This window comes from Ammospiza nelsoni, chromosome 23, assembly GCF_027579445.1.
Source record: "Ammospiza nelsoni isolate bAmmNel1 chromosome 23, bAmmNel1.pri, whole genome shotgun sequence".
In the NCBI taxonomy this organism is placed as follows: domain Eukaryota; kingdom Metazoa; phylum Chordata; class Aves; order Passeriformes; family Passerellidae; genus Ammospiza; species Ammospiza nelsoni.
Genome location: NC_080655.1, coordinates 5,951,444 through 5,964,289, shown reverse-complemented (window position 1 = coordinate 5,964,289; position 12,846 = coordinate 5,951,444). Strand labels below are relative to the sequence as shown.

At 50.2% G+C, this 12,846-nt stretch overlaps 1 protein-coding gene across 1 annotated transcript in view; it reads right to left on the bottom strand.

The window, feature by feature from the left end:
- LGR6 (leucine rich repeat containing G protein-coupled receptor 6) overlaps nucleotides 1–12,846 on the bottom strand; it is a 170,707-nt gene that overhangs the window by 99,480 nt on the left and 58,381 nt on the right. The window contains exon 2 of the mRNA XM_059487947.1: nucleotides 6,241–6,312. Coding sequence (XP_059343930.1) covers nucleotides 6,241–6,312 — 72 coding nt within the window. The remainder of the gene's footprint in view (nucleotides 1–6,240; nucleotides 6,313–12,846) is intronic.

Here is a 12,846-nt window from a genome sequence, read left to right as displayed (position 1 = left end):
ATGTGTCATGGAAACCCCGCCAAAGCTGCTGTCTCAGGAGTCCTCTACTTCAGACACTGCACTGCTCCAGAAGCAGCTGCTCACCCCAGTGCCTGCACATGTGAGCATTGCCCAGGAATGCCAGCCCTGCTGCCACAGAGGAGCTGTCACTCTCACAGGAACCATGCCCCACTACAGTGCTGCCTCCTCCAGGTGTGACAGTGCCTTGGAGTGAGAGCCTGTGCTGAACAGCCCCCCAGAGTGGATGTTCCAGATGCCTGGAGGCTGATGGGGGGCTGGGGGTGCTCTAACAGCAGGCAAGGGTAGCCAAGAGCAGCCCTGGTGCCCCATAAGCTGTGATGGCTCCATTGGACCACATGGGAAGGGGAGTGAGAGGGGGGTTCCCTCACAGGTACAAGCAGGAGAGGAGGGCTGCTGCATTCCCATGCCTGCATGTCCTAGGGTGATGTTATGATGCTTGTATCCCCATTCCTGTGTTCTGTTTATGCTGGATATCATGTTCTGTGTCTTCAAGACTGGCTCTGAAGAGCGAATGTTTTGTTTTGGTTTTGTTATCAGCCGCTCCCCCACGGCTGGTGGGACACAGAGACAGGGCAGTACATGGTGCTGCTTTTGCTTTTTGCTTTGCTTTTTGCTTCTGCTCATTAGTTAGTTTAGCTAAGCAGCCCAAATTTTCCCTTGACTGTTTCTCCTTTCCCTTTTTTTGGACCTACTCGAGCCTGCTCCGGACTGGGACCTGGGAAACACCGAGAGTTTGCACCTTGTGGCCTAGCGTGGCCTGCTCTGGGCAGCAGCCATTCCCAATGCTGGAGGGACTGATAACAGAGAGGCCACCCCCAAGAGAGACTTTCTGAAGTTGTCATCTTTTTCAGAGCAGTAAAAGAGTGTTGTCACCTGGTATTGTTCATTCTGTGTGCTGGGGGTGCTTTGCCTGTTAAATAAACTGATTCTTTCCACTTCTCTCCAAGGAATCCTTCCTGACCCAGTTGTGGCAAAGGGCCATGTGGGTTTGCTTTCTGGAGGGGCCCCCCCTTTTGGAGGTTTTCTCCCAAATTTGCCCTAAACCAGGACACTACATTTTATTTCATTTTGCTTTTGTGCCATTTCTTGTTCCCCAGGCTGGCAGAGCAGGCAGCAGCGGGTGCTGAGCGCGGTGCTGAGCCTGCTCCCCATGCCGATGAGTCCCTCTGCCCCCGGGGCCCGAGAACAGGCAGGTGAAAGAGCCAGTGGCTGGGAAGGGGTCTGATCTTGCCGCTGTGCCCCGAAGCAAGAGGTGAATGGCAATGAACACCTGCCTTTGGCTGCAGTTTCCCCTCTTGGCACCAAGCACTCGCGCTTGGATTCAAAGCGCGGTAACAAAGCCCTCGCCGGCGAACACATTTCAACATGTTATTATTCCCAGGCTGGCTTTCAAGATCTCTTTCTATTCCTTCTGTACTGATTGCTCTTGTTTCTCTTGGCTCCCAGCTCTGGCTTTTCAGGCTTCATTAACTGGAATTTATTAGCAACTTTAAACAATCTTCCTGCTGCCAAAAGGAGAGAAAGAAAAGAAGAAGGGGGGGAACAAAAGGAAAGAAACAAAGAGGAGACAGACTAAACTCTGGGCTGTTCCCTGCCTGTGTGAGGCCCCTGAACACCTCTATGTGTGCAGGTTTTCTTTGGAGGGAATGTCTGGTGAGTGCCTGGGCTGGGACTGTGCCTGCTCATGTACCCTCTCCTGTTTCTGGATGGGAGGCTGGGGGCCAGAGGGGTGCACGGCCACTGAGGCCCCTCTCCCACTCCTCACCAAAGGCAGCTGAGCCTGGAGGATCTGGTCTCTGGGCATCTCCTGAGTATGAGAACTAATTGCACTCACAACACCTTCCTGGGCAGCTCTCAGTGAATACAAACGGCCCAGAGGGCACACCTGAGGGCCTGCTCTCATCCCTGGACAGTGAACCTCTGGCAGTGAAAACAGCTTTACCCAGAGCACACAGGGAGTGAGCTGGAGCAGTCCCTGTGCCCCCATCTGTGCCCTAACCACAGCATTCCCCCTGATGCCATGGGGACACGTTTGGTGTGCAGAGCAGAGAGGAGCCAGTGCAGAAATGCCCTGGGGGACACAGCCTGGCTGGGTGTCACAGTGACACTCTTGGGGGATGGCTCTGCTGTCCTCAGGACCCTGCTCTGGTTTTATCCTCACAGGCCTCCACCCAGTGTGCAGAGGAATAATGTGCTCAGGTGGGCTCACAGCCTGGTTTGCAGGGCTCCACAGCAGTGAAGCCTGGCACATTTTGTCTTTATTGTCCATGGGACACAGGGGCTGCATCCACCCATTTTTGCAGCTCTCTTCCCCTTTCCCATTATTCCTTTTCCTCAGCTGAATCCCAGCTCCATGCACAAGCTCAGCCATAAGCCCAGCTGATCTCTGACTTCTGGGAAACTTCACTTGCATGAGGAGCCTGGGGGGGGTGCTAAAATAGAGGAACAGAAGGAGGAGAAGTGGTGAAAGGTGTGAAACACCAGCTCTCCTCCATGGGACCCTGGGCTACTGGGGCTAAATCTAATGAGAGAGAAGATGTAATCAGAGAATCATGGGCGAGAGCAGGAGGGGAGAACCAGAGGAACCTGGGCTTTCTCTGATTGTTGAAGATGATAAGGGTTATAGATCAAGGACAAGAGTCCTTGATTATAGATCAAGAGGTGTCAAGAGTTCCTGGGATGTTTCTTTTAGGACTTTACCCAAAGTAAAAGACTAAATGTTAAGAAGTAACCTGAAGATGAAACAATTTTTTCTCTCTCAGGCTAAAAGAAATTTTTGGGGTTGACCAAAGCCCTAGAACATCAGTTTTAGTTCACCTTGAACTGAATTTTGTAAATTTTGTCTTTGGTTGCTCCAGCCTGTCACTCACCTGGTTTCTCCAGCAGGTAATAGGGAACCTAAGGCTGTAGATATTGAACTATCAGAGAGCATCCAAAGGAGGGCAGTGAGGATGATGAAGGGCTTGGAGGGGAAGTTGTGTGAGGAGCAGCTGGGGGCACTTGTTCTGTTCAGCCCCCAGTGAGGAGGAAGAGCAGCAGGCACTGATCTCTCTGTGAGCAGTGACAGGACCCAAGGATTGGCCTGATAATGTGTCAGGGCAGGGAATTGGTCATGGCCCCAGGCCTGACAGAGTTCAAAAAGCATTTGGACCAAGGTGACTCTTGGGGACGGTGCTGTATAGGGCTGGGGGTTGGACTTGGTGATCTTTGTGGGTCCCTTCCACCTCAGACTATTCTTGATAATCTTTGTGGGTCCCTTCCACCTCAGACCACTCTGTGCCTTTGTGACTCTGTGTAGGAGGCAGACTGGGGCCATAAAGCCACCCAAAATCCCTAGGGGTGAGAAACCTGCTGAAGGCTTTCCATCTACCTGAACACAGGCACTTGCAGCCAGGATGAGCTGCAGCAGAGCCCTCCTCACTGTCAGCCCTTCCCTGCTGGAGGGGACAGGCAGGGAGAGCTCCCTCCTGCCCAGGAGACCCTGGGATGGTGGGTTTGGGGTACCTGGGCTGTCCCTTACTGCTCAGCAGAGCTTTCTGCTCTTCACTCCCCTGGCATGTCCCAGCTCTGCCATGGGGATGAAGACAAAGGGCTTGGGCTGGTGTGCTATGTGTCACCCTGGCAGACACTGGGAATGTGTCCCAGGCAGATGAAATCAGCAGAGATCTGAGCTGTGAAACCTGAGCAAACTTCCCTTGAGGATGTCTAAACAAGCAGGATTTGTTTGCTTGGTTCTTATGCGTGTCCTGGCACAGAGGGTGATCCCAGCCTGAATGTCATGGTCCTGATGTAATGTTGTGGGATGAAAATTTGGTGAAGATATAAATGAAAAGAGCAGGGGAAATGCCAGGCAAGTTGCATTATTGGTCAATGACAGCCCTGTGAATGCTGTATAAACTGTCTCTGTCCAGCTGTTGTTGTTGAATCACTTTTAATTTGCCATAATATATAAAATTTTTCCTTGCTTGATTTAATATAAATTACTTGATTTCCATAAATAGGATTACTATCTTACTGCTATCAAATCCAAGCAGGCACTTTGCTATGCACAGGTATATGATGCTGCAGTTTGCATTTCTTCCCCTAACTGTGATGTCAATCCTTTCCAAAGGAGGACTTGTGACACACTGGACCTCCAGTAAAATATTATCTAACAACTTCCAACTATTTTTTCAGATTTTCCTCTTTAAATTTTTCCCCTTTGCTTGTTTCATTCATAATTATTTTTGGCTGTGGGGAGCTGGCTCTTTTGGAACCTATGAATATTTATTCCTTGCTGGTTGAGGCTGCTCTGTTTGTGCATGATGTAACCAGGACACGGTTGCTTGCAGCAAGACAACTGCTAATTGTGCACAGAGTGTGTGAGAAGCCTCAACACCCCCAGTGAAGGTGCTGGGTGCCCACATTTCAACATGGATGTGATAAAATGAAAGGAGAAAGGTTGCAAAATGGGTGCAAAGTGCTGAAGAGCCCAGTTGTGTGGGCAGCTCTGGCTCCAAAACATTTTTGACCCAAAACAGGATTAAAAGTGCCTCCTTGTCAGCCTGTAAATGCCTGCTGGGGTGGCTGGGGTCCTTACAATTCCAAAGAATTTGAAATACAGATAGATGGTGATCGGTTACAAGACAACCTGTAATATAAAATCACAGAATCCTACAATGATTCGGATTTGGAGGGACCTTAAAGGTCATCTCATTCCACCCTTGCCATGGCAGGGACACCTTCCATCAGCCCAGGTTTCTCCAAGCCCCATCCAACCCAGCCCTGGACATTTCCAAGGATCCAGGGTCAGCCACAGCTTCTCTGAGCACCCTGTGCCAGCATCTCACAGGTGTGAGGGTGATATCTATAATTCTGACATTTTGGAAAACACCATTTATGAAATGCCAGTGTTGTGCCTTGTGGTGGCAGCAAGATCTGATTCAGAGAAGTGAAAGTTGTTTCATTTAGGCACATTAAGTGGCAGTAACTGTTATATACACAGTAAGTTCACAACACACATCAAATGAAGTCTTAATATTAGGATTTCATGAATGCAATAACAGTGTTTTGAAGAAATTGTGTTTTCCAACAGAAGCCGTTGTGTTGAAAGTAACAACAGCATGAGAATAACACCTGGAGGTATTTCTCATGGTCAAGTGGAGTAAGACCATACAGGTGCAATTTACTCATGCAGAAATGGTCAGCCTCAACATTCTGCCCCCTGGGCTCCCATTTTTGGGGCTCACAAAGGATTCCAGTGGTTTCTTGTGCCGCTGGTTAATTTTCACACTTTCAGAAGTGAGGCCACTCCTTCACTGACACACAGCCACATGCTGATCCCCGGGACTGGGACTGCTGCTGTGCCTGAGTGTGTTTGCTCAGACCTCGGTGGGACACCTCAGCCTCTGGGAGAAGCTTTTTGGATTTCAGTTTTGCAGGGTGGCTCTGTGTGACATCCCTGGGGGGCTGAGCGTGACATCCCTGGGGACACAGGGACTGCGTGTGACATCCCTGGGGGGTGCGTGTGACATCCTTGGGGGCTGAGTGTGACATCCCTGGGGGGTGCGTGTGACATCCTTGGGGGCTGAGTGTGACATCCCTGGGGACACAGGGACTGCGTGTGACATCCCTGGGGGGTGCGTGTGACATCCTTGGGGGCTGAGTGTGACATCCCTGGGGACACAGGGACTGCGTGTGACATCCCTGGGGGGTGCATGTGACATCCTTGGGGGCTCAGTGTGACATCCCTGGGGACACAGGGACTGCGTGTGACATCCCTGAGGGGTGCATGTGACATCCTTGGGGGCTCAGTGTGACATCCCTGAGGGACTGAGTGTGACACCCCTGGGAACTGTGTGTGACCCTTGAGGGACCCTGTGAAGCACCCAGGGGCTTGTGTGTCTCTGGGCTGCAGGAGGCTGTGAGGGAGACCCTGGCTGCTGAAGGGTGAGTGAAACTCTCTGTTTGCTGGCTCTGCCCCAGGGTACAGTGCTGATTTCTGAATGAGAGATGAGGTCCTCTTTTATTTGGCTTTTGGCACCACCTCAGCCAGAAGGTGACAACCTCAGCAGAACCCCAAAGCTGGAGCAGCAAACAAACCCTGTCCCACACAGGCTACTCCCAGCTGAGCCTGCAGCTGCAGGAGCAGCCCTGGAGGCGGTGGCAGTGCTGGAGGAGCCTGTGCAGTGTCCCCCCAGCCCCTCAGCACCCCCTGCCCATGCAGCACCCCGTACTCACAGCTCCTCCAGGAAGCGCAGGTGCCGGAGCGCACGCGGCTGCAGCTGGCTGATGTTGTTCATGCTCAGGTCTCTGGCAGGGAGCAAACACAGAGGTTTCTGATCAGTAGTTTGCACAGAATGAACCTCAGTGCCAGGCTCTGGGTCCCCTCTGTGCTCGGTGGGAGGGTGAGAAGCCTCTGCAAGCAGCATTTCAGTGTTAACATCTAATCACAGCCCAGGCTCTGCCTGCAGAGGGATGGATGGAGAGGAGTAGCCAGAGAGACCTGGCTCCTTCAGGGTGGTCTGCCTGAGCTCCTCCAAGTTCTGAAGCAAGTTAGGACATTTCCCAACAGCATCAGCAGTCTCACAAGCTCTGGAGAGGGAACAGGACGCCCCATGACACTGGAAAGGACAGCATGTCCCTGGGCCCAGGAGCATCTCTCTGTCACCATGGCCATGCCAGCCCCCACAGGGAGATGTTCCAGTGTAGGGACACACATCTGCCTTTGAGGAGCCAGCAGCCCATGAGAGAAGGTGTCCATCCCACTGGACTGCCTTTCTCTACACTGCACAAACCAGAGAAGCACACAGCACTGAGGGGCACAGCTTGGCTCTGTGGGTGACAAACTGAGGTTGGGAGGTGAAGGAACCTGGCTGATTGTGCTTGTCTCACTCTGTCATCTCCAGCTAAGGGCTCATCTCCTCTGCCTGGCTTCCAGAGAGCCTCTGGAGGAGGCTGTGCTGGTACCCAGAGGGTCCAGGGTGGTGCTGAAGTCCTCTGCCCATTACAGTCACTGTGAGCTGCCTGAGCAGAGCTCTCCCCATCTGAGGGTGTGAGAGCAGCTCAGTCTGTCCCAGCTGATTCAATGCACAAGCTGGTATTGGGGAAAACAAGGATATTCCAGGCTGTTCTGGGTCAGTGCACAAGCTAGTATCTGGGGAAAACAAGGATATTTTCAGGTTGCTCTTGGGGTCAGTGCACAAGCTGGTATTGGGGAAAACAAGGATATTCCAGGCTGTTCTTAGGGTCAATGCACAAGCTGGTACCTGGGGAAAACAAGGATATTCCAGGCTGTTCCTGGGGTCAATACACAAGGTGGTATCTGGGGAAAACAAGAATATTTCAGGCTGTTCTTGGGGTCAGAGCACAAGCTGGTATTTGGGGAAAACAGGGATGTTTCCAGGCTGTTCTTGGGGTCTGATAGCCCTCATGAGCAGCTGCACGTGAAGAAACCCACACTGCTCACCCCAGCCTAGACCAGGCTGTGTCCAGGTTAGCAAGGGAGCACTGACCATTAAAGCTGAGGTAAGATGAGGCAGAATTAAAAGCTGGGGTGGTTAAACCCGATGGGAATAGATGGGGCATATCCCCTGGTGAGCATAGCACCTGGGCAGTGTCTGTGGGTGCTGAGAGCCCTGTGGGAGGCACAGGGGCTGCTCTTTGTCACTGGACACAGCTCAGCTCCTCCTGGCACTGAACAGCACAGCCTGATGGGTGTGATGGGAAAATGAGCAGAAACAACAACCAAATAAAGGCAATTTATTTACTCTTTCCTTCTGTGAACCTCACAGACTTGTGAGCCTGAGGAAGGCCCTGCCCTGCCCTGCCTTGGCATTGGAGAGGCTCATGCCAAGCACAAGGACAGAAGCACGAAGGAGAAAATCCCCTCAGGAGAGCCCAGCAATGCAAGAGGGACCTCTCTGAGCTGTTCCACCTGCTCAGAGCACCTGAGGTCCCCCAGGTCTCATAGCAAATGATCTGCAGCATCTCAGCTGGCTTTGGGCTCTGGGGAGGAAATTGCTTCACTGAAAAATGTACTGAGATCCTTTGTATTCCTCAGTAAAAAATGCTGGAGTTTTGCTGGTAAACAGCAGAACACCTGGGGGGCATAGGCTTCTACATTTTGACCACTTTCCCCAAAAAACCCAAACCACCATGTTCTAACCAGCTCTATTTGGCATTGGTGTCACTGCAGGTGACACACCAGGAAGCTTGGAAGCTGTCTTTGCATATTCTCTGGAGAGGTGTCCTGTGACAAAAGCACAAACTTTTGTGAGCCCTTTTGAAAAATACTCCTGAAGAAGTTTACTTTTTCCTTTATAACTTTCTCTTCTCCAAAGAAGTAGTAGAAAACTCACCAAAAACTCATGAGAATTCAAAATTCTGTTTTCAGAATGAGTGCTAAAAGAAAATTATTGCCTGCAGTGCTCTGTGTGTAATGCTGCATTCCATAATTTGGTGATCCTGGGACACAAGGGTTAAAATATTATTTTGTGCTGCTTCTATTTTTATTTTAAAACCCCCAAGGGCAGTTGCTACTTAGCACCCATTAAAACATCTTTTTTTCCTACATCAAAGTGTCTCCTGTTTGTGTTGTAATGAATCTGTCTGATGTTTTGACATGTTGTGGAACAATGTGAAAATAACGAAAAATAATGTAAAATGAAAGACTGTGAGAGAAAACACAGATCTGAAACATCCAAGATCTCCTCAAAACTCTGAGGTATATTCCTTAAGTTGCCTTCTGCTGGTAGTATAGAGAATACCCCTTGCCTGGCACTTTCCAAGCCTCCTGGAAGTGATTTCTGTGTGCCCAGGTGTGGTGGGGACAGCTGGACAGTGGCTGGGTCCAGGTGGCTGCAGGGATGTCCAGACCCATCAGTCTGGACCCATCAGGATGGGACTCATCAGTCCCAAACAGCAGCAGGGCTCTGAGTGGCTGAGGATATGGGAGAATATAAAATACTAATTTATCTTATTGTAATTATCTTATTATAATTTATATTATCTATAATTTATTAAATAATAAAATATCTTTTATTATCTTTTAGAATCCCAGATGGTTTGGGCAGGAAAGGACCTCCAAGCTCATCTCATTCCACCCCTGCCATAGCTGGGGCACCTTCACTCTCCCTGGTTTCTCCAAGCCCCATCCAACCTGGCCTTGGACACTTTCCTCCTGCCCTGATCCACAGTTAAAAGAGAAAATCCATACCTAAAAGGAACAAAATACACTGGTTTTTGAAAAAATCTTCCAAAAGGCAGAGGAGAGATGCCCTTATCCCATCACCCTGCAGCCTCACAGCTCCACAGAATGTGGTTTTCCTTTCCAAGCCCCCCTCCTGGCCACGGGCAGGTCTGAGACAAGGGAGTCTCTCCCACCATCTCTTTGGGCAGTGAAGAAGAGCCCAGCCTTTTTTTCAAGGTTGTTACATAGAAAATATTTTGAGTAAATTTATTTAAAAGTCGCTGCTGTTTTGGCTGTTTGAACACTCTGGTGGTTTGCAGGATTCAAGTGTATTACATCTCCACTGACAGCCCTGGAAAGGGCACCCCAAAAGGGGCAGATCCTGGCAGTGCTTTGCCAGCTAATGAACAGCAAGGCAAAGGTTCCAGGGACTCAGTTTTGCCATGAACTCTGCACTGTGACACCTGCAGGGACCCCCAGAGCAGGGGACATCACACCCGGCCTGAGGTGCTGCAATCCCTGGCCTGGCCCTGGCGTGAGGACAGTGGGGAATGTGCAAGGACAAATGGTGTGAAGGAGGAGCAAATTCCTCCAAGGGCTGGAAATAAACTTCCCAAGCACAGCCCTGGACCTGGTGATTTTTCTAGCCACAAAAGTACGAGATGTTTCTCCACAGGCTGTCCATGCTTGTGTGAAAGCTGAGGCACAGGATTCTTGCCTGAAGTGTTGTGGGAGTAAATATTTGACTTATTACTCATTTAAAGATGTTGTTGACTTGTTGCTGTGTTTTCCCAAGCTTGTGATTTTCCTCTTAGTAAGGTTTCTTATGTTATGCACATCCCCAACACATGCAAGGGTGGAAATGCTTCCTGTCAGAGCAATCAGAGGAGCTGTTTATCTCCTCAAGTGTTTGGGGGTGGTTACTTCAGTCAGCCACATTCAGTTCATTTAAAAGGAACCCACAGTATTTGAACCTTGTTGGATTCGTTTTTTTCTGCAGCATCTAGCAGAATAAAGAGGGATCCATGGATAAATGGGTCAGGAGCTCTTCTGACCTTTCCCAGCTGTGTCAGTGACCTTGGCTTTCCAAGCTAGGGCTCTCTTCTGAGTGACTGAAGAAGGAAGAAGAACCCTTCCAGGGAAGCCAAATAAGTTCTGGATCACTCGTGTCTGTGCATGGCCCTTGCCATTTGCACTGCAGAAACCATTCCAAAGGTGAGCTCTGTACCAGAGCACACAGTACAGAAATGCACAAATTATTCAAATCAAAGTCCCTTAAACTCTAAAAGAAATCAGAAAGGTAGGAGAAGAAATGGGGTGCTGCAGCTTCACCCAGGCTCGCAGGACCTGCAGAGGAGCTGTCAGATTCTTGCCTTGGAGTTCATGATACCTCCCAGCACTGGTGCTCTGGGACAAGCCACCCCTCTCCTGTCCCAGAGCTCCCCTGTTCCTCCTTCCCCTGTCACTGCCATGTCTGTCCTCTCTACAAAATATCAAATAAAAGCAGGAATTCTTTTGCTGTCAAATCACCCTTCATGGCTGTGGTCTGGAATGTAGCCAGCAGAGTGAACTACTCTACTACTCCCAAAACTGAAACTCTGCTCTCGTATCACCCTGCTTACCCAAGAAGCCTTTTAATACCTCTTGCATTAGGTGTAGGATACACCTATGCTTTCAAATGGCACTGCACCAAAGCCATCATGGCTATAATTAGTGTGATTTAACTTTCCCCCCTTCCCCAACTCATTCTAAACATTTATCGTAAGCATTTCTAACTTGTACCTGCAGGAAAACTGAGACACAGTTCATGGAAACTGAGCTCATGTGATTCAGCCTCAGACCTTACAACTCCTCTGGCCCTCGAGGGCTTCCTTAAATTGTTTGCTTTGATGTCACCTTCTTTCATGAACAACCTTTGATTATTCACTGATTAGCTGATCTTCCTTTATCAGAAAAGGAGGTGACACACACACACGGTGCTGGGCTCACTGCTGGGACTGCCTGCCATGCTGTGAGATGGTGAGCACAGAGTTTTAGCTCAGGGGTCATAGGAGAAAAGAGATAAAAGGGTTTATCCTCGGCATCACTGCTGGGCAGGATGTGTGGGGTGCTCTGAGCCATGGGGTGTAGCAGACCCAGAGCCTGCAATGCCCCCATGGTGTTCAGCAGCCCAAGATAGGAAATGCCCAGTGATGGTGACTGGACATTAGAAGCCCCTTTTTTCTCCTCCAGACCCCTGCTTATCTCTCTGTAAGACTATAGGTCACTTTCCTTTAGCCCTTACTATTGGACAATTTCCAAAACCCCTGTACCCTATAAAAACCCCTACTATTGCTCAGTTTGGCAGAAAAGCTGTCCCTGAGAACCTTCACAGAAGATTCAATAAAGACACTCCTGTGGAACCTCACACAGCCTTCTCCTCTCTCCCTGTGTCTGCCCAAGGCACCCAGCAAGCTGAGAGCTGAAATCACAAATGAGCTGATAATCACTAGAGCTAATATCACCCATGCCCCTATGGTGTTCAGCAGCCTAAGTTAGGAAATGCCCAGTGATGATGACTGGACCTTAGAAGCCCTTCTTGCTCCTCCAGACCCTTTATTATCTCTCTGTAGGACTGTAGGTCACAATCCCCTCGACCCCTCCTATTGGACAATTTCTAAAACTCCTGTACCTTATAAAAACCCCTACTTTTGCCCAGGTAGAGGATTCAATAAAAACACTCCTGTGGAACCTCACACAGCCTTCTCCTCTCTCTCCCTGCCATAAGGCACTCAGCAAGTAAAGAGCTGAAATCCCAAATGAGCTGATAATCACTAGAGCTGATATCACCCAAGCTTGCTAAGGCGGCCTGTGGCTGGGAGCTGTTTGGGAACTGGGACAGGCTGTGCTGAGCAGGGCTGGGCTATCCAGGGCCCTGCAGCCCCCCAGGGATACCCCAAAACCCGTTGGGGGCTGCATTAATGGAACTGTGGATGTCCCTATGGGGAGCTGTGGATGTCCCTGTGCAGCCTCTCTGAAGGAGGCAGAGAAGGCACCTGCAGGGCTGGGTGGACCTGCAGGCTCTGGGCCAAAAGGACAGGAATTTATGCTGAGGGGGCTGCATGAAGGACACCCTGCAAGTTTTGCCTAAGCAGCATCCCCAGGATGCTCCTCTGGGGACAGCAGGATTGGTGCCCCTGTCACAAACCCAAGGCATCTAAAGCTGCCCACTTGTTCCAGGTTGCAATGCAAGATGTTTTCAATTACCATCTGTATAGCAGATTATCTTTTGTCAAGTGGGCAGTTTGCCTTATCTCTCTGAGTGATCACAATCACACCTCCCTAGGGAGGGACATCTGCTGATAACAGCTATTGAATGTCCCTGCATGGCTGATAAGAACTACAGCATCCCATTGGGAGATGTGAGCCCAGAGGGAGGAGCCAAGCATTCCTACCCGGATAGAATCTGGAGATTCTGGAACACCAGCACAGCTTCTCCACTGGATTGCCCAGAGGAACAGCAGCTGCCTCTTCTTCCCCTGCATCTTCAGAGGCAGAGACTGCACCTTTCTCCAGGATCCCTGCTCCAGCAGAACCAGCCCTGACACTGCAGGAGGGCTGAGCCACAATTCCAATGGGACTGCTGCCAACACCCTGACCCACAGGGTGTCAGGTTG